Here is a 21,957-nt window from a genome sequence, read left to right on the forward strand (position 1 = left end):
AGTCCTATTAACATTTATGAGCATGACTAAGTAGCTCCATTGGTTTTAATGGGTCTTCTCTGAGTGTAACTTGGTTGGATGCAACTCCATGTTTTTTACATTTATGGGAACTTGATTACATTAACAATGAGCTCATGACCCTTATTTCCTTGCACGTACTAAGAGGGGCTTTTAAAGTATGTATTTATTTATTTATTTATTTATTTATTTATTTATTTAAATAATTCCTATACAGCTTCACAATTGCAAAGGAAATCTCTTAGCAGTTTTGCAACCTGCCTTAAATAATCAAGTAGAACCTTACAAACTAGCAAGCAGTACAAATGAGAATCAGACACAACTACAATGCTGATCCACATTTTAAAAAGCGTAATAACAAGAAAACAAAATATTATCCTTAACATTTTTTTAAAAAAAACTGTATACATTTAAAAAAAACCAAATACAAAAATAAGTGCCTCCAGGTGACTAGCTGGGTGTAATGTCCTGATTCTCGGAGAGTTCTTCCCATGCTGCCTTTTGCACCTTCAAATCTTATTTATGAAAATTGTCAAGCCATGCCTTGCTGTGGAATGCCCAAGGAGATGTACAATAAATTGATAGTCTAATTAGCCATCATTTGTAAGCCACCACACAAGCTGATTCATAGGTGGAAGCAGATTGTTTAGGTTGTAATCCTGGGTATACTTAAGTGCTATCTGCACCACAGATTTAAAGCACCGTCATACCACTATAAATGGTCATGGCTTCCTCTGATGATACAGTTCCCATAGTGGTTTAAAAATCAATCCCTCTTCCCAGGGAATTCTGGTAATTGTAGTTCTGTGAGGGGATTAGGGGAGCTCCTAACAACTCTTAGCCCCCTTAACAAACCACACTTGCCAGAATTCTTATGGGAGGGAGAAGCGGTATGATACATTTAAAGCAGTATCATATTTAAAGCATTATTGTGCAGATTGGGCCTATATGTCCATCTAGACCAGTATTGTCTACTCTGACTGGCAGTGACTCTCCAGGGTCCTGGGCAGAGGTCTTCCCCATCGCTACTGACCTGGTACTTTAAACTGGAGATGGAATCTAGGACCTTCTGCATTCAAATCAGGTGTTCTGCCACTGAGCTTCCCTGGGATCTATGGTTGCTTTTTGAAATCCAGAATGATACTTGCAGACCCCTATAGGCAACCTCTGCTCTCAGAATCTCCCAATAGCAGAAATGGGGTTCCTTCCCCTATCATTTAAGTGACTGGCTGCTACTGGGACTCAGGAGTTGAGCACTGCCTCAATCAGAACCGATCAGTGTCAGCAGCATTTTAGGTTTCCTTGGGAATCTGCTTAGCAACAACATTTCCAAACCACTGGCAGGTCTGCTGCCAGGATGGGAGATTTTTTTTTTTTTTAGTTTGAGTTGATATTTGTTTTTGTATTTGATTTGATATTTGTATTCCACTTTTCTAAGAGCATTGTGGAGCTCAAAGTGGCTCACCATAATAGTAGCATTTAAAACGGACAAACATTAGTACATATAATCATACAAAAAGCACGATAAGGTAACCCATAAAACAATTACGGTGATAGCAATCGACACAAACTCATAGTGATTCAAAATATCTGAAATGTCTGGGCTGCTGTCATCTTCATTTTCCTCTTCCTCCTTCTCCTCCTCCTCCTCGCCCCCAAATCTCAGTGGTGCAGTTAGGTACTGTTAGACTTTGGTCTTATTTTCCCCATCTCTTTGCTCAGTAACATAGGTTATGTCAAAATATGGTAAGCCAGCCTTTCTGTATCTGATGTCTCCCTAAAACCCTTCCTTGGTGGCGACAATGCCAAGTCCAAAAGCCTGCAGACCCACAGCAAAGGAATTATGGGGGTGCTCTCTAACTAGCTGCCTTCTCTACTCCCCTCCCACCAGCTGAGGAATGAATTCTGTGTGTTCTTGCTGTGCCTTTTGTGTGTTTCCGTGTGACTTTTGTAGTCCTGGAGCCTTCCTTGGCAAGTGGGGGGAGGAAGGAGAGAGGGAGACTAGCCGAGTGTTGTATGCCATCTGGGGCACAGACTTGTGATCCTGACATCTTCATTAAAGCTTGTGGGAGTTTGATTTATCCAGGGCTCCAGTAGTGGTGTTGCTTGCGGTCTTCCTTCTGCAGTGTGACCTGTTTGCAGGGAGCACAGCCTGAGGCTTGGGTCTCCCTTGGTGAGAAATCCCTACCCCAAAAACAGTCACACATCTTTCCAAGAGTAGCCTAAGATGAGCAGTGCATTGTGGGGGGGGGGCATCCTGCCTTGGGCAAAACCTGGTTCTCCCACAAGCAACAAACCGAAAGCTGTTGCAGAAAGGGTGGATCTGAGGCAGCTGGGGAGCCACTTGATACTGGTTTAATAACTTAACCCTATTTGCTCCTGGAAATGCATGGAGCAGGTTGATTGGCTGGCTGCAACCTCAAGCCTACTAGCATGGGGGGGGGGGGCAGGGGCAATTGCCCTGGGCAGATAATTGTTAGGGCGTAAAATTTCAGCCTCAATACTGCTGGTAGGCACACCCTGCTATGTGTCAGTTGTCATTCTCACCCTCTTAGGTGAATGAACCAGTAGCCTATTGGTCATTATTGTGCAGAGCCTGCAATTGCACGAGGACCTATACTTGCTTCTGCTTAGATCCCTTGCTACACTAATCAGTTATTTCCCATTAGTGAATGCATCTGAAGTCCTTAACTTGTTCTTTAACTTGTGCACTGTTCAGGCTGGGAGAGGTGTTTAATGGGTGGAAAGAACAGGAGTAACAAAGAGCCCCACTTTAAACGAGACCAATTTCCCCCTGTGGTGGTGTGTGCTTGTGCATATAAAAGCCACTGAATTTGGCCTCCCAGAAAAATAGCCTGTTTTTAAAAGAGAAAGAAAAGCAAGCAAGTAGGTTTCTTAGTTTGCTTGAAAACTTGTGAGCAAGGGATGCTGCAGTCTTGGAAGCCTTGGGAATTGCAAACTTAAGTTTCCAGTGGTTTGTGAGGTGGGGGGGCTGCAGCTCCCTGGCCCTTCCCTATTATAGCAAAGCTGCTGCCCTCCAGAATATGTTGCTGGACTACAACTCCATCATCTCTGACCACTGACTGTGCTGCCTGGGGCTGATGGAGTCTAGCCATATCTGAAGGGCCTAAGTTGTCCTTCCCTGAGTAATAGGGTGTAATCTGTGTGAATATCCCAGGATATTCTCTTGCTCTTCCCCTTCCTGGAGTGCAACTGACCACCCATGAAACAGCATTTGCACTGTGTGAGAAGAAGTGTCTAAACAAACACTGGACATTTACAGGACATGGTCCTCCACGTGGGGGTGGAAACAGTGTCTTATTCTCAAGAGATGTCTCAACAGCAGGAGTGTCATCTCAGGTTTTCGTTTTGCTTTTCAGATGATGGGCCGGGAGAAAGGGGATAAGATTTACTGCAAAATGCATTGATCTCATCTTGGATACCTTTTTAGCTGTCCCAAACAAGAAGAACCCACAAACAAACCATGCAATTAATGATAATTGGTTGAGATTACCTTTTTTCATGCCACAGAATATCTAGAAATCTCTGTGCTTATAAGGAATTTTTATATAAGGTCTAAAATGGGCTGTGAGGGGGAAAAGGGAAAGTGTGATTTCCATCAAAACACAGAGAGGGAGACTGTTCTGAATCACGACTCAACCATTCTGGGATTGAACTCTTGACATCTCCTTTGAAAGTACCCAGTTCCTTTCACTCATGTTCATGAGAGTTACTAATTCTTAAATTAGATTTATACCCCATTTCTCAGCCAAGATGGCTGAAAGAAGCCCATGATAAAAATCCATTGTAAATTATAGTCTCTAATGCGGCATTGCTGATCTCCCTCCACAAGTCTGCATATCTGTCTTGTAAGACCCTATATTATGTATATATCTTTGTTAGTTTCCATTGCAGGTTTGGCTGGCCATTAGACACCCCCATGAGTGCAAATCTTAACATTAGAACTGGTCTGAGGCTTTAACACTGTAATCATATGCATCAGGTGCACAATCTGTTGCCCCCCCTCCCAATGTTGTTGGACTCCCAGGCCTGATAAACATCTGTTCAGAATTAAGGCTGCAATGCTATACCCAGTTTCCCAGGAGAGAACCCCGCTGAATTCAAAGATTCAGAGCATTCCTACCCATACCTCTTCAGAAGTATGTTCTATTGAATTCAGCGGGGAACGAGACGTCTTGGTAGACATGCTTAGGATCGCTCTGTAAGTAGGTGAGTATAGGACTGCTGCCTGACAACAGTCTTTTGCATGTCTACTCAGAAGTAAGTCACCTGGGAATAAGCTGCACTGAACACTGTTGGCTGGAGCTAGTATGAACTGTGCTGCAAACTTAACTTTTCCTCACTTTTCAGCAACCAAGGAGAAAGTGCCTCTTGTAACTTGAGAATGGCCAGCTTAGAGCTGAGATGGTCTTGCTCCCAACTATGTAATTCTTCTCTTCTGCAAAATTGGTTATCTAATTTGGTGCCCAAATGCCTCATAACTTGGATGTTACCATGTATTGATTATTTTATTTGATGTTTCATATTTAACAGCATTCGGGGAGTGACATGCAATGGCACGGCACCTGATGTGGCATATGTTCGATAAGATGCAATGGTGCATAGGTTCTGGCAATAGAGAGCCGTTCACATTTTTATGATGCCTGCCTGCCTAACTAGGGCACAGGGAGCAAGGTGCTAAGAAGTCTAAGTTGCTCTAATTCTGAAATTAAAATCCCTAAATTTTCAAATTAAAGAGGTCTGCAAATAAAGATGTGAATGGTGAAGCTGGCAGTGCCGACACGTGCATGTCATGAGATCCAGCCGTTCACAAATTACACAAGTTGCGCCTTCCTGGTTTTCCAGGTGAAGACTGAGGAAAGCAAGGGAGAGGTTGCTGTTACAAATCTGAGCTAGGTGCTCCCCCTGCTGTCTGTTCTCTTGCCTGGTGAAGTGTTTTCCCCACCCCCCACCCCCCTTCACATTTGTTCCATCACATTAGGATCTGATGGCTGAACTCCAAGGAGCTGCCTTGATAGCGTTTCTCTTGCTGGAGGAGTTGCTGAAGAAGAGGAGGCTGCCTGTGGCCGCATTAGGAGCCAGGACTCTTTCCCCCTCTCTCTTCTTCAAATGGAGCTGCTGAAGTGAGAGGTCTGTCTGTTCCAGACCTAAACTGCCTGTTGTCACGATGGGTGATGCTTGGCTCAGATACCTGGACCCTTTAGACTTGCTGCGGAAATAGTATAAATATATACATGAGATACTAGCAAGCTCAAGCTGCAGGGATCTGCTTCGTATGTAACTATGTGAGGTGAAGGACACCTTCAAATGATTGTGGGGTTTCCTTTCTATTTGTTTTCCTTCTGTGCAACCTGCTTTTGGTTGATTATCCTTATTCTAAGCCCACAAAGATCCTGTTTCAGTACCTGCCCGTCCTGTATATTTGTTCTTAAATGCTGCACCAAAAGTGGACTGTCCAGTGGAACTTGGGGCTACTTCACCCATGTGACTTCTTTCTCCCTCCACCCAATATTGTTTAAGCCAGATCACTCTAAAAGGTCAGAGTCTTATGCAGATGTCGAGACACTTGAGTCACGGTGTTAACTTCTTGCACAAGAGAGTTGGGGTGGGTCTCCTTCACACTCGTTCTTGCGGGTGAGTTTCCGGTAGGGAGATGCGTCGGAGCAGTTGACTTGTTAACGCTGAACCCAACTGATGTTGGACTTCATTGGAAGTTGCCTGTCCATTAAAGAGCGGATCCTTCTAAGAGTCCAGTTCTCAGCTGCCTCCCTGGAAAAACGAAGAACACCCCTTACTGTGGAATGGCAGCAAACACAACGGGAGAAGATGCTTCCAAAATAAAACGAAATATTTGTGGAACGCATTTTGTGTTTTTGTTATTGAACAGTTTGTACTTCTACGCCTTTGGGGGTAATTTTGATTATAGCCGCAATGTTGTCAGCCGCCCTTCTTTCATCTAGTGCCTTTGGTGTTTCGGACTCCCGACTCCCATCATCCCCCGGCGAACATGGCTGATGGTCAGTGATTATGGGAGTTTTAGTTCAACAGCATCTGGACGGCACCAAGCTTGGGGAAGGCTGCTGTAGTATCTGTCAGCTACTGATTTTATAACATCACCCTACTGGAAAATTGGTTTAATTGAAATATTTCTAAGCGGCTTTTCTGGGCAGCTTGCAAGAGTGAAAATTTATACATAAGGTAAAAAAGAAAAGACCCCCCCCCCGCTACATATCTTCTCTGTTCCCCCAACCGTCCAAGATAAAAACCAATACATGTACTCATTAAACCACTCTTCACAGCACTACTAACCCAGAGTCCAAGGCAGGCAGGAACTTACCACCATCCTGTTAACAAATACTTAATATTACCGTACTCTAGCTAAAGCTATTGAACCTGGGAGCTTCATATTGGGATGATATAGAGGCAATGTGTTCTTGTTGCATGAGTTCATTGGCTGTGTTTGGCAGAGCTGAGCAAAGAATGTATGTACTGGACCCTCCCCCCCCCCCCCGAGAACCAGAGGCACAGTGAAATATAGCAACTTATTTCTTAATTTCCTTTAAAGAAAAGGCTGTGCTCAGAGTTGTTTACCTTGATTATTTATTTGCAGTCTTCAGCCATAATGGTTCTCAAAGCGGTTTCAGGATAATAAAATCAGATTTATAGGTGGTCCCTGCCGTTCTCGTTATGATGCATCCCTGGAAATATATGCAAGCACTGGAAAAGGTACATTTCTAAAACAGCACGATGGCTCCGGTCTGAGAGAGTGCCAGAGGTGAGAGGTTAGACCTTAACAGCAGGGATGGATTTTGCAGGGTGGTGGGTTGGGTGCCCATTAGTAGGCTCTGTCGAGCTTTCACAGGGAGGGAGCAGCAGCAGCAGCATCCTGAATGCTGGGAGGTTGAGAGCCACTGTTTAAATTTTTCATAGTGCCCTGGATTGATACTTTAGGATATATGGTTTTTCTCTATACATATATGCATCCTGAGCACTAACAGATCTTATGTCCCCATTAGGTTTCCGGGGGGGGGGGGTCACCAAAGTCACAACTCTTTCTCGGCGCAGAACAATTTCAGCTTCTCTGTGTCTTTTAAATGCAAACGGGATCATATTTCTCTCTCATCCCCAGTGCTATTTTTCTAGAAAAAGAGATGCCAGAACTCACCATGAACACCTCCCTCATTCTCTTAGAATGGCAATGGTGCCCACCTGAGAGGTGCCGGAACTGAGTTCCTGTGAGTTTCCCCTGAAAAAAAGCTCTGCTCGTTCCTAACAGAAGCCCACGTATGCTCATACTCATTAGTAGGGATGGGATTTGCAATCACAGATGTGACAAGTCTCCCCCCCCCCCCCCCGCAATTCCCTAGGACAAACACTATTCATTTTGCAAAATGGTTCATAAAAACTCAAACAGGGAACCTTTGGACTATTCTTATCACCTAATTGGCTTTGATTCTTCGAAAAATTATGAGCCCTGTAAATGTAAAGTTTCTCATTACCCATTATCACCATCCATTTGTATGCCCCCAGAGATAATGAATTTTATCTAGAGTTGTGCACAATGTGAAGTCATCAGAATGCAACGTCCATTTCAGTTAGTTTTAACAGAATCTTACCCAGCTTTTTAAAAGTGTGTATTTGGGTAGAGGAAGTTACTTGGATGTTGTTTCTGTGAGTCTATCTATCTATCTATATCAATATTATTTATATATTATTTGCCACAAGAAGACTGGGAAAGAATCAAGATGAAACAAATCATATGCACACTTTGCTAGGAAGTAACCGGGATTGAACTGGATAGAATTAACTGCAGAATAGACATGCATTGGATCAGGATAAATGTTCTCCATTCCTAATTTATTCTCTCTTCCCCTCACCCCACACTCTCTCTTTCCTTCTTTGTGCTTGGAGACCAAGCCCCCATGGTGTTCTCTTGGACTTACTGCTACATATAGCTGTCGTAGCAAACCTCATCCTCTCTCTCCCTCTCCAAACCTGCTTTTAATAGTCCCCACATCATGATTTAGAATACATTCACAGGGTGGTGTTTGCACACAAGTGACATAGAAGTCAATGGGTATGGCATGAGACACTCAGACTAACACAGAAGTATTGACTTTCCAGGCCAGGGTATGGGCTGTAGTCATGAATTCTGTGTCTTTAAAAATATGCTACTTGCTCAATATAGAAAAGAAACATGACCCCCCCCCCCCCAAAAAAAAATCCAGTAACATTTACATTTTAGGTAAAAATATTTACTGCCTGTCCTTCCCAATGTTAAAATAGTCTCTGGGTTGTTTCCTCTTCCATGTGAGAAATAAATGAAAAACATGACATGATGAACTGAGGGTGAGAAATGAGAACCCTTGCACAATGAAGAAATGATCTCTGTTTTCTTTATAAAGCTAGGCTAGAACCAGTAAGCTTTACGACTTCCCTCCACCCCCAAGTGAACAATCCTGTCGCCATGCACTGGAGAGACAAAACAGATAAGAAACCCGGGAACAAATGTTAATGGCTCCTTTAGCACCTCCATAAAACAGAGTTCAAGGGAATACACAGTTCAAGAAACAGTTGCAACATTATAATGCCATCTTCTAAACAGCTGCCCTTCAGTTTTGTGTGTTTTGGATTTTGTGTGTGTGTGTGTGCTGCAAAAAAAAAATCATTGTGAAAATGCCAACAGTCACTCGAAACCTGATCGGCTCTCAAACATTCATGAACATGCAAACAGGGAAGAGCTCAGTATCCAATTTGCCTTTTCTGAATGTTGTTTTCACCCCTACTCATTAGGCAAATAAAAGGGGAAAGTCCACTGCACAAAGTGAAGTTGTGCATGTTACAGCTTCCTTTAAAGGAAGAAAGAGACTATTGATTTGAAGTCTGGCACACGTTATGCTATTTGAGTGAAGCAAAACCTGACCTCTTCACCACCTCTACACATACCCTCTGGGGAATGGGAAATTAATAGCCAATAATAGTTCTTTATTGCTGCTTTCTTGAAATGGAACCATGATGGGAAATTTTCCCAATATAAGCTGCCTGTAATGTCATCGGTCCCAGCAAGTATATAAGGAGAGCAGGGCAGGGAGATGAGTGAATTGCACAGAGGAACAAGGAAGCCATGCATTTGGAGCTGCGCTACAGGGTTTTTGCAGCCTTGCTCTGTTTTCCCACCTGGATGGAGGTAGCTGGTGATACCAACACATGCCCAGGTAAGAGATTTTAATTTCTTGCCAGTAAGTAAAGCTGTTTTATACCATGTCAGGCCAATGGTCCTGCTAGCTCCATATTGGCAGCTCTCCAAGATTTCATATGGAGGGTGGGGGGAGAGTCTTCCCCAGTCATAACTGGAGATGCCGTGGTTGAGCCTGGGACCTTCTGCATGAAAAGCATGTGTTCCACGAATGAACCATGGCCTCTTCCACCCTTGGAGAATGCTGAACATCATACAAAGCTCATGATGGGAGGGGTGGTTTCTACATTTTTGTGAGTCATTTCTACATACTTGAAGGTCGGCATATCCCTGGGTACACAGGGTACACATATATGCTTGTAAATTATTGTTTTTCAAAGCAAAACACCAAATGGTCTGATGAGGACCTTTGAACTTCTGAAAGCATTCAGGTGTCAGATGAGATTTTGTGGGAAGTGGAGACGGAAGAGGGAACTGGTGTGCTCAAGCCCTTAATAGTTTCTGGTAGATAAACTAGGGTTGGAGGAATGTGAGCTGAGAGGCTAAATAACTCAGCTCCCAGAATTATTTCAGGAGGATGAAGAGGGGGGTTTCAATCCTGAGTCCTAGAAAGGAAGGCATCGGGGCCTGGGAAAGGGGAAAAATGACTGTTTCTCTTTCCTGAAATTACACACACAAACACACACACACACACACAAAGCTATAAGGTTTTCTGAAGCCCTGAGCAAAAGTAAAAGTTGAGGTTTTTATTTTCCACTTAATTACCACTCCCCTCTGTGGAATTATGCTGTCCTTTGAACTGTGATACTGGTGCAGTGCAGACTACTATTAGGCAAAGGGAGGTGACTGCCTCAAACAGCAGATGTTAGGGCAATGGAAGCACCTGCCTGGCTGTTTTCCCCATGTCCCCCTGGTTGAAACTTTCTCCTCTGATAGAGTTGTCAGTGTCACATGGCCTGTCCTATACCCCTATATACTAAGCAGCCAGTTCTGAATCGTGGTCCTCTGCATAATGCCCAGGGGTGTAAGTTTTTACGGAACATAGCAGGGGTAAGGAACTCCTGGTCCATGGGGCAATTTTGGCCCAGCACAGGTATCAATCTGGCCTGTGGAGCCGTTTCCCCTGAACCGTGTCCACCTGCCCCACACCTGGGCCAATATGTAACATCAGGGGTGGAGCAGGTAGGGCTGCAGCTGGCACTGCTGCACATGCAAGTTCTTCATGGATAGCACAGCTGATCCTTGCAGAGAGAAAGGTTGCTCACTGCTTGTCAGCTGATGGGCGGTGACTTCAAGCCTGCTGCATCCCTACAGAAAGGGAAGTGTTGAGCATATAGGGATGGCAAAGTTCCTTGACCTGTGGTTCCCAGTGATGGAATATCATGGTGAACTGAAAACGGGCAGTTTCTCCTCTTGCTCCTGTATTATGGAATGCCCTTCCCTCTGCCATATGTGAAACAGTGACCATCAGTTGTTTCAGACGTCTTACAAAGACACTTCTTTTTACTCGGGCTCATAAGATTGGACCCTGTTTTGTATGTTTGAATCTGCTAATTCCTGTTTGAGTGTTTGCTGTCATATATTGCTGTTTTGTTGTTTTTAGGATGTATCCTTTCATTTTTATTTTAAGGTATGCCATTTAAGAGATTTTTTAAAAAAATCTCTAAGTGGATTTGTTGTTGTTCAGTCGTGTCCGACTCTTCGTGACCCCATGGACCAGAGCACGCCAGGCACGCCTATCCTTCACTGCCTCTCGCAGTTTGGCCAAACTCATGTTAGTAGCTTAGAGAACACTGTCCAACCATCTCATCCTCTGTCGTCCCCTTCTCCTTGTGCCCTCCATCTTTCCCAACATCAGGGTCTTTTCCAGGGAGTCTTCTCTTCTCATGAGGTGGCCATTTATAAGTGGCTTATAAATGTTTAAATATTAAGCGGCTTAAGCGGCTTATAAATGCTTTTAAATAAACAAGGAGATAAGTGCTCTGGCAGGTGGAAAGGATAAACCACCTGCCAGTCCTCTAACATCATAATGACATCAGGTGGTTGACAGGTGGGTTGTCCCACCCACCTGTCAAAGTTGGCTTGCCAAGGGGTCAGGGTCAGATAAGGGTCTGGCCCACCCAGCCAACAAAGGTCTCCACTGCTAGAAGACAGCAAACCATTTCTGAGGAAGCATGGCTGATTACCAGGGCTGAGAGATTACCTTTCAGCCTATGGGCCACACCTGGGCAAAATTCCAGGGCCACCTGCTGGCAGAGCTAAAAGTAAGCAGAGCAATGAATGTGAATTTTACTTTTGTCCAGAAGAGCAGTTTCTTCGCACTCACAGATCCCTCCCTACCCCCTCCATCCAGGCAAGGCGGAAGCTCCTCACTGGAGTTCAAGGACGCATTCCAGCCAGGCATCAAATAAGGTGTATAGCTTGTTGAAGACAGGGGAGGGCCAGAACAGAGAGGCCTCAAGGGCCACATGTGAGCCTCCCCATCCTTGAAACAGGGTCTAATCTCAGGTGGACACTAACGTTAGCATAGGGTGTGAAATACTTCGTTTCCTATCATTTCCCACAGAAGTGCAGGTTGTGGGTCTTTCGGGTGATGAGAAGCTTTGCCATCCTGAAGGGATGTCCTGGGTTTCCTGGAGCAGCAAGAACCCCTGAGAATCCTAGGAGCTGTAGTTTGTTAATTGTGCCAAGAGTTGTCAAGAGACCCCAATTCTCCTCACAGAGCTGCTGTTTCCAGAGTTCATGGAGAAGAGGCATTTATTGTTAAGCAACTTGGGGGATTCTAACTCTGTGAGGGGAGTAGGATCTGTCCCACCTCTTTAAAAAAAACAACTACTCCAGATCCTGGATATGCCAAAAGCAGAAATAAAGAGAAGCCCGGAAATCTTCAATTAAGCAAAGTCAGGGATTAATTTTGGTTGGCAGGTGTGAAACTTGATAACTGCAGCACTTGTTGGGAGGAACTTAGCCTGCAGACTCCCTTCGGTCTACCAGCTGACCTCATGGCTACAACATCAGCCTTAGTTTTGTACACTCCCCCCCCCCCTATTTCCCTCAACTCTCTACCCCACCCTTTATGGGTGACATCTCGCCTGATGAAGAGTTCTGGAGAACTGGAAAGCATGCCACAAGTTTGTGACATTTTGGTGAGTCCTAATCAAGGTATTGCCCAATTGTGGGTTTTGGAATCATTTCGCCTTCAGTGTATTGTTACGATTTGCTTAGTAACAAGTTTGTTTTCTTTAAATATCAGGTGATCCAGGATATCTTTTGGCCCTCTGCCACACCTGTGAGTTTCTTTCTTGCTTCTCTCGGGAAATGAACCCTCTGCCATCTAGTGGCTCAACTTTATAATAATCCTCAAACTCTTAATACATAAAATCACAATCACATTGCAGTTCAGTTTGCCCCAGACAGGTAGCACTGAGAACTACAGTGTGACGAGCTACTGGGCCGTCCAGCAGGTGGATCAGTGGACAGAGATGCAGGTCAAGGTGATGTGAGGAGAGGCGGCAGGTGGGCAGCTCAGACAATTAACCCAGGTGAAGCAAAGGGGAGGGATCTGGAGAACAGAGATGAGGGTGGGCAGCCCAGGCAAGTAGCCCAGGTGAGGAAAGGATGAAGGAACTGGAGGACAGAGATGCAGGCAAGCCAGAAGGGGGCCCAGGTGAGCTGCAGAGAACTGGTGAGGTCCAAGGTTTTCTTTTGTGAGGTGCAAAGGGAGGGAGGGCGGAGGGGTTGGGCAGGTGTTGTGGAAGGAAGGTGGGGGTTGACAAAGTTTAAAGGAAGGGGGGCAGCAGTTGGTGAGTTGGAAAGGGAGGGTGTAGGGGGTTGGCGAGTGAAGCAAGTAGGGCTTCAACCCTAGTGTACTATATAATGATCTACAACCTGCCCCCAAATACCTACGCCATAGGTAGTCAACATGGTGCCAACAGGGATGATGGGAATTGTAGTCCAGCAGCATCTGAAGGGCACCACGTTGCCTACCCTAATTGCTTACGTGACAGTAGTTCCTCAGGACTGCCACGATAAGGAAGCGAGCCCATTGTGAGCCCTTCAAAGCCTCCCACAATTCTCCTTTCTTCAAAGGCATATGCGGACTTTGAAATCCCACAGCTTTTCTTCCTTCCTTCCTTTCATTCATTCATTATATATGGTTTAACATTCCCTTTTCGTGGTACGAAACGCGACTGAGCTGCTGATAAAATCCCAACATCATTAGGCAAAGCAGGGGCTGCTTCTAAATGCTTCAAAAGCCCCAGTGAATGAAGTTTCACACGCCTTATAAATGTAGAAGTGTTATAAAACGTAGAGATAAAAGGATGTCTCTTTTACCCAAGGGCCAGTTTAAAAATGTGGAGTAAAATTTGTAATCTGCACTAGCGACCTGTTGGAACACTTCTAGGCTAAAAGCAGACAGACTAAACAAGATCACTCTCACAAACACAAATAGCAAAATGAGAAACGCAGCTTTTGTATAGTATACAATGTGAAAAAGTGAGCTTCAAACTGTGTCGTAAGCAACAGGAATAATACATTAAACCAGCGGCTCCCAAGCTTTTTTGTCCACTGCCCCCTTGGTTCCACAAACCCATCCCCAGTGCTCCCTACCCCATCCTATAAAAATATTTATTCAGAATAGTGGTTTGGACAGCCGAATAGGGAAGATAATAACATAATGAAATTCACAACAGTCATAATTAATGGCACATTCATTCAAAATCCAATTAAAACCAATTAGTTAGATAATTCAACAAAACCAATGAACTTGATCCAGTGATACCAGCTTTTCAAAATCTCATTCACACTTCCAGCGCTCCCCACCCTAGGTAATCCCCCTATTCCCCCCAGGGGTGGTACCACCCTCTTTGGGAACCGCTGCATTAAATAAGTTAAAATGAACCTATGGAGTGGTCTTAATGCACTGTCATCAATATATGCAGGTTTTTTCATTGGTAGTGCTGATGTTATGGAATTCACTCCCTGCTGAATAAGAGAGGCCCCCATCTGTATTGGCATTCTGCTGGCTTTTGAACTGTTTGAACTATTTAATTGGTGTTCTGGTTTAGCAGGATTTAATTCTGGATGCTTATATTTTAGAGTTTTAATTGGGTACTGTGAGGGATCCTATTTCCCCCTCCCTCAATACTTCCCCAACAGTGACTCTCCCTAGGTTTCACTGACAACCAGGATGAATCCTTTAGTGTTCATATGGGAGTTGTCTCTGGGGTACCTCAGGGCTCTACGTTTGAAAACCTCTTGCCACCTATGGGATCTCCCTACCAGGGTTCCCAACTACTGCAGTCTGCCTTCCCTTTAGGCAAATAAGTGGCACACTTGGCTTCACTGTCCAGCCCTCTGTATGACAGGAGAATAAGCAAACAGTTTCCTCTTCCACAGGAAAGCTTTGTTCTCTCCTCTTAGTCACACCTCTTAAGGTACTGATACACTGCCACAGTCAGCGAATGTTTAAACACATTTAACTTTATTAGGTAACTTGAAAACATGGATGTCTCGGGTTATTACTGGTACAAATCTTCTTCTCATATAATTCAGCTTAGTTATAATATTTCCTGCATCCCTTTAGCAATGGTAATGACCTTTCCTCCCATTCCCCAAAGCCTAACCTCTCATTTTCTCACTCCACCCTCCACCCCCAACTGCCAAACCCCCAACTGCCTTTTAATGGTTGTTCCCCCCTCCTTTTAGAATGCCAACTAGCTCCGCCTCCCAGGGAATACCTACCTAACATGGGAGTGATAGGTTAACCCATGATGAACCTGAATCATCAGCAGGCATTATTCCGCCACAGATACTTTTATTATGTGTTTTTATTCCAGATGTTTATATCTGAATGTTTCTCTTATTGGTTTTTATACTTGTAAAACAGCTTAGAAGCCTAATTTGGCATTAAGTAGCATATAAATAATAATCATATAATGACATTAATTGGGAGCTATGGCATAGCTGTCAACCTTCCCCCCCTTTTTTGCGGGAAATCCCCCTATTCGAATAAGGAATTTCCTGCAAAAAAAAGGGAAGGTTGACAGCTATGAGCTATGGTGGTATTCCTAGCTTGCTACATTTCCTGCCTCTGTTGCCTTTTGTCTTGCCTTTTGTCATTTGGCATATTCTCCCAGCGCCAAGAAGCTGCAAGGAGCTGCTGAGCAAGGGGGAGTTCCTGAGCGGCTGGCACACCATCTATCTGCCGGGCTGCCGGCCCCTGAGGGTCTTCTGTGACATGGATACCGATGGAGGGGGCTGGCTGGTGAGTGGCTGCCTTGAGCTGAAGGCAGTGCTACTGCAGTGTACTACACCCTGTACAGTCATACCTCGGATTGCGTTCGCTGAGGGTTACATGTTTTCGGGTTGCGCTCTGCGCCGAACCCAGAAGTACCGGAACGGGTTACTTCCGGGTTTCGGCGCACACGCATGCGCAAAAACACCAAATCGCGACCTGCGTGTGCGCAGATGCGGCGCTGCGGGTTGCAAACGTGCCTCCCGCACGCATCACGTTCGCAACCCAAGCGTCCACTGTGTTGTTACTGGGATTTTTGCTCCCGCTAGGTTTAATAATTTATTTGCCACTTGTCACCTAAACGCTCTCCAAGTAATTTGCACTTAAAAAAACATATACACAGATAACATAGAGAAGAAAATTAAAGAAACATTAACATTCCATACAACATGGGAAAATCAAGCTCTCTCTCTGAGACACACACACACACACACACACACAAAATAACAGCAATGGAAAACTTTGGCATTACGCTAACATGAGAACACGGCAGTTTTTCCAACCCACTAACCAGCAAATTAAAATAAAAACAAACACTGATACTCCTAGCCCAGAAGTTGGCTGCCTTAAAAATCCCCTACCCATACCTTCCAACACAACGCAGCCCAAATCCAGGATGTCATTTTCCAGGTCCGCATTCCTACAGATACTGCGCACACATGCCTGTGAAACCTAGGGTGGGAAGCCTCTTGCACTCCAAATGTTGCTGCACTGGAACTCTTAGCAACCCCATCAGGCATGGTCAATAGCTAGGGGTGCTGAGGTGTGAAGTCAAACAACAACTAGAAGGCCATAGCCCAGGGGTCAGCAAACTTTTTCAGCAGGGGGCCTGTCCACTGTCCCTCAGACCCTGTGGGGGGACCAGACTATATTTTGAAAAAAAATATGAACGAATTCCTATGCCCCACAAATAAGCCAGAGATGAATGAATGAATAGTTTTTATTACGGTCAGAGACCAGAAAAGCCAGAGATGCATTTTAAATAAAAGGACACATTCTACTCACGTAAAAACACCAGGCAGGCCCCACAAATAAGCCAGAGATGCATTTTAAATAAAAGAACACATTCTACTCATGTAAAAACACCCTGATTCCCGGACCGTCCACGGGCCAGATTTAGAAGGTGATTGGGCTGCATCTGGCCCCCGGGCCTTAGTTTGGGGACCCCTGCCATAGCCCCTGCCACGCAAACACTGGGTGTGAGAGACTGAATGAGGAAACAATACATTTACAGGCAGCGTACTCATTTTCTGCTATATTTGTTTCTATATCTCTTTCTCAGGTGTTTCAGAAGCGGTTGGATGGGTCTGTTGATTTCTACCGTACCTGGAATGACTACAAGAAAGGCTTTGGGAACCAGCTATCGGAATTCTGGCTGGGCAACGAAAACATTCATCTCCTGACGCGGGAGGGTAACGAAACCCCACCTTTGATCTGGGGATAAGGGTGGGGGAGAAATTAGATTTGGTTTACAATGAAAGCTGAAGTTGCGTAATCTGCACTTTCTGAAACTGTTTGTGAACTGGAACACAGCCACACCTCAAAGTTCACACTTCTCTGAATTTTGCAGTGCAGTTCTCCAGCTAAGTAATGTGTACAAAAAGTTTGTGTGCAAGGGTAAAGTCTGCATACAAATGAGTGTATTAGTCAGCAGACATGCCCAACTGCTTGACCGCGACCGACCAGTAGATTAAATAAAGTGGGTAAGGAATATCGTCGTCCCCCCCATGCTGGGTCCTGCTGCTGCCGCTGGGAAGGCAGGGTCGGGCGACATTCCTTGAGCTTGCTACCCATTCCGGCCTTCCCTGTGGTGGAACCCAGCACTGGGGGTGGGGTGGGGGGAACGGCGACATTCCTTCCTTGTTTGCTCGCTTGCCGCCCGGCCTGACTGCAGCAGCTGCCCCGGCGCTGAGTCCCTCTGCCGCTGCTGCTGGGAAGGCCGGGCTGGGCGGCAAGTGCGAGGAATGTCACCTGGCCTGGCTATCACTGCTGCAGCAGTGGCCCCGGTGCTGGGTTCCTCTGCCGCCACCGCAGCAGCAGGGAAGGCCAGGCCAGGCGGCAAGCACAAGGAATGTCAACTGCCCGGTCTTCCCAGTGGCGGCGGAGAATGCTGGGGAGGGAAGGAAGGAGGGCAGGCAGGTGCGTTCAGGATCCGTGTCCCTTTGATGGGGGGGAGAGAGAAAGGGCTGGTTTGGTGGGGTGGGGGGGGGGGAGAGAAGCCGACTCAATCCTCAGAGAGAGAACTTTTGCCTCCCTTCCCGCCCCCCACTTAAACTCCCTCCCGCGTCCAGTTAGCCACCTCCTTCCACACACACACCCCACGCACGCTCCTCGTCCCTCCAATGACATTTTTTATAATGGGAGTAGATTGCAGTCTCTTGGGAGCTGGATGTGCCTGCATAGGAACAATGTACAAAAGGGCATTATATTGGGGAAAACAGTGTGCATAAATGTGTATATTCCCACACAAATGCATTCATTCATTTAAAACTGATGTAAAAATGTGGGGAACTGAACTTACGACTGGAAATCTAAAAGAAACCAGAAAGGACATATTTGCCGATCCCTATCTGGAAAAACATTCTTTCCAGGCCAGTAGCAGGGACCTGCTATGCTATTGTGAGCCTCGGGGAGGCAAAAGAGAGCTGTGTTTTTATTCCACCACAACAATAATACTGGATTTATTTTGCAGCATCCTATCTGTGCAGGATTTAAAAAATACAATGTCTCCACTACCCTCTTCCACCCCACTCTTCTGATAGCAGCCCCCAGTTCAAAATGTTAAGACACCTAGTGATGTGTTTTGATATGACAGGCACAGGAACCATTTTTCAGCCTGAGGGCCACGTCCCATTGTGGACAACCTTCTAGAGGCTGCTTTGAAAATATTTTCTTGTGCCACATCGCACATAAGTTTTTCAAGTGCAAAAGGCAAAGTTGTGCTGAATTTCTGTCTTTTCCTTAGGGGAGCACCAGCTGCGTGTGGACTTGGTAGACTTTGATGACCACAAAACCTTTGCTCATTACCAGTCCTTCCAGCTCAGGGGAGAAGAGGAGAAGTATCAGCTTGTCTTGGGGCAATTCCTGGGTGGCTCTGCAGGTGAGGGATTACAAACCTGCTTTCCACACGCACTGTGGCCTGGTTCGCATGCCGCTTTAAACCAGGAGTTGGGAACTGTCCCTGGTCAGAGGCATTTAGTGCATAGATTGGAGATAACGGATCTCTGTGCCTGACATCAGGTGGTATCAGGTGACTGACAGGTCGAGTGATTTGCCTAAAATTACTGTTTCATCACTCCAGCAGTGGCAGCTGTTGGAAGTGTAACAGCAGAGATCATCCTGTGTGCAACTAAAGGGTTTATTCTGTAACTTTCCAGTAGCACCTTAGAGACCAACTAAGTTTGTTCTTGGTATGAGCTTTCGTGTGCATGCACACTTCTTCAGATACACTGAAACAGAAGTCACCAGATCCTTAAATATAGTGAGGGAGTGGGGAGGGGTATTACTCAGAAGGGTGGTGGGAATGGGTGATCAGCTGATAGGTGTGGAAAACCTGTTGACGACTCTTATTAACGGCTGCAATTAGCCTTGCAGGGAAAGGCAAGGGGTGAGATGGCTAAAGATAGCTTTGTCATGTATAATGAGATAAGAATCCAATGTCTTTGTTCAGACCAGGTTTCTCCATGGTTTTAAGTTTGGTGATTAGTTGCAATTCAGCCACTTCTCTTTCCAGTCTATTTATGAAATTTCTTTGTATTAAGACAGCTACTTTGAGATCTTTTATAGAATGTCCTGGGAGATTGATGTGTTCTCCTGGTGACTTCTGTTTCAGTGTATCTGAAGAAGTGTGCATGCACACGAAAGCTCATACCAAGAACAAACTTAGTTGGTCTCTAAGGTGCTACTGCAAAGAATTTTTTATTTTGTTTTGACTATGGCAGACCAACACGGCTACCCACCTGTATTCTGTTACTGTTAAAGTCAGCTAGCCAAGAGGAGAGGTGCGGCTTAGCAACCTGGCAGAGCTGCATGATGTTTGCTGAGGTAGCACACGCTCAGATTGGTTATGTTGCTCTGAGGGAGTTTTCCTCTGTACATATGTCTGGTTGACTGTCTCCCTTCCACGTACAAGGCTTCTGCCGAAAGAAGGACAAAACCCCTCTGTTCCTTTCTCCTCACATTATACACTGTTTTTGTTCAATTTCCTCAGTAAACGGTTATCAGGATTTCTCTTTTCTCTGCACTCCATCTGCGTTATTTAAGTGACATAGGTAGGAGCTGCCAGGTCTCCAGCTCCTGACAGGACACATCACTGGCACCTTACCTGCCCCCACCCCTGTGCCTAGAGCTACCATTTAAATTTCCTACAGTGCCCTGGAGCAGTACTGCACTGGGGGCACTGGGGGAAATTAAAGTGTTTGTTCTCACACCCAGCAGCCGTTCAATGCTGATCAAAGGGCTGCTGCTCCTCTCAACCAGATGAGCCCACCAGGGCCTACTGACATGGAAAAGGCACTTTGACCAAAGCTTCCTCAGACCCAGAGGCGTTGAGGCTGGAGGGGCGGTGGGGAGAGAAATGTAATGGGCAGCAGATAAAGGAAAAAAGAGAGTACTTTTACACCACCTCTTTCTCTTCTGCAGGTGACTCCATGGCCGTTCACAGGGGGCAGCGTTTTTCCACCTATGACAATGACAATGACACCGGGGAGCAGAACTGCGCTGTCACTGTGCATGGAGCTTGGTGGTATGTCAACTGCTACGCGTCCAACCTGAACGGAGGCTATCCAATTGGTGATCGGAAAGGGCAGCTCTATGGCATTGACTGGGCAACTGGCAAGGGCGTTGGCACCTCCTACAAGCGCACAGAGATGAAGATTCGCTAAAGAGATCCCAATGGAGGCCTAGAAATCAACCCAAGGGAATGAGTAAAGCAAAAATTAAGCAGCTAAATGGGTGTTTGTGTGTCTCTTTATTTTGCATGAGGGATTATTCTGCTTCCAAAATCCTTTCAAGCTTTTAATAGGTGAGGGAGAGGCTCCATTAGGGCAAAATGTTTACTGTCCATACTGAGGATGCCTAAGAAGCAAGAAATTTAAAATCACAAAGGCCTAAATCAATTAATAATAATAATAATAATAATAATACAATCCAGCCCAAAGTACCTGGTTTATTCAACAAAATACTCAAATGTTGAAACTGCAGCTAGCTACCAGTATTTATTTATTTGCTTGCTAGCTACTTGATCAAAGAGCTCTCTAAGCAGTGTGCAAATAAAACACACCTAAAGTCCACCACTGCCAGTTAGAATACTTAATATTTGGCAACCCTTGTAAATGAATATGTCTGACTTTGTTTTGAGTTACGGTAAATGAAGCAGTCCCCTCTAGCCTAATTCTGGCCACATTCACACCATACATTCAATGCACTATAATACCACTTTAAACTGTCATGACTGGGAATTCTGGGAGCTATAGTTCGTTAATGGTGCCGAGAGCTGTTAGGAGAGCAGTATTCACCTCCCAAACCTACAATTCCCAGAGTTCCCCGCAAAGTGGGATTGTTTGTTGAACCGCTCTGATAACTGTAGCTCTGTGAGGGGAATCGGGGCCTCTTCACAGCTATCAGTACCCTTAGCAAACTATAGCTCCCAGAATCCTTTGGGGAAAGCCATGGCTGTGTAGTAGTGTAGTGCTTTAAATGGGCAGTGTGAACCTGTCTGCTGTGACTGGCAACAGCTTTCCAAGGTTTCAAGTGGAGACCTTTCGTTTTCCAGTCCTGATTTTTGCGGGAGCTTTTAATAGGAGAAAGCAGAGGACAGGATGTCCTCGACCTCAAGGTAAGTCTCTATCTTTGGTTCACTTTGGTTGCCAAGAGAGGTTATGTAGGGATACTGGCATGGTTGACAAGGCAATTTTCAACCATGGGTCATATCTGGATGAGAAAGAGGCACTAATAAAGCTAGGGCTGTAATCGGGAAGACCCTGAGTGTATTGGTATTGGAAAAGTGAGTCAATATAGGCTTCAGGCCTATCCATTCTCTGTTTTCATACTGCCATCCTCTTTACTTCTTCCACCAGCTGTTTCCTTTTGTTTTCTGTTGTCAGACTGTGGTTGTCTACTTGACTTATATCGGTTTTATACCATCTTAGCTGATCGTTCCCACCCAAGCATTCTGGGAATTGTATTTTGCTAAGGATGCTGACAATTCCCTGTTAGCAGCCTCTAGCACTGGCCTCCCATCACACAACGGCAATTATCATAGTTCTGAGGGAAGTAGTAATACATGTTAAAAGTATACAAACAAACATATTTTTATGAGGGCCCCCCCCCCCCCCGCTTCTCTGAGTGATGAGAAATCCCAGGGGTTGTGGGACAGCACTTACCCAATTTTGTTTCCTTTTAGGGAGGAGATCACTGGAGACTC

General features: G+C 45.2%; 2 protein-coding genes across 2 annotated transcripts in view; both read left to right on the top strand.

Annotated features, from left to right (window-relative positions):
- Positions 1 to 5,864, top strand: part of CD164L2 (CD164 molecule like 2) — a 34,446-nt gene extending 28,582 nt beyond the window's left edge. Inside the window, exon 6 of the mRNA XM_033157901.1 lies at positions 5,021 to 5,864. Coding sequence (XP_033013792.1) covers positions 5,021 to 5,027 — 7 coding nt within the window. The 3' untranslated portion in view covers positions 5,028 to 5,864. The remainder of the gene's footprint in view (positions 1 to 5,020) is intronic.
- A 3,250-nt stretch (positions 5,865 to 9,114) lies between these two features.
- On the top strand, positions 9,115 to 20,483 carry LOC117051967 (ficolin-3-like). The gene is made up of 7 exons (XM_033158694.1): positions 9,115 to 9,254; positions 12,489 to 12,572; positions 12,653 to 12,729; positions 15,273 to 15,503; positions 16,816 to 16,945; positions 18,499 to 18,633; positions 20,175 to 20,483. The coding sequence occupies exons 1-7, from the start codon at positions 9,164 to 9,166 to the stop codon at positions 20,414 to 20,416; spliced, it is 990 nt and encodes a 329-aa protein (XP_033014585.1). The 5' UTR covers positions 9,115 to 9,163; the 3' UTR covers positions 20,417 to 20,483.
- The last annotated feature ends 1,474 nt before the right edge of the window (positions 20,484 to 21,957 follow it).

Source organism: Lacerta agilis, chromosome 8, assembly GCF_009819535.1.
Source record: "Lacerta agilis isolate rLacAgi1 chromosome 8, rLacAgi1.pri, whole genome shotgun sequence".
NCBI classification, from domain to species: domain Eukaryota; kingdom Metazoa; phylum Chordata; class Lepidosauria; order Squamata; family Lacertidae; genus Lacerta; species Lacerta agilis.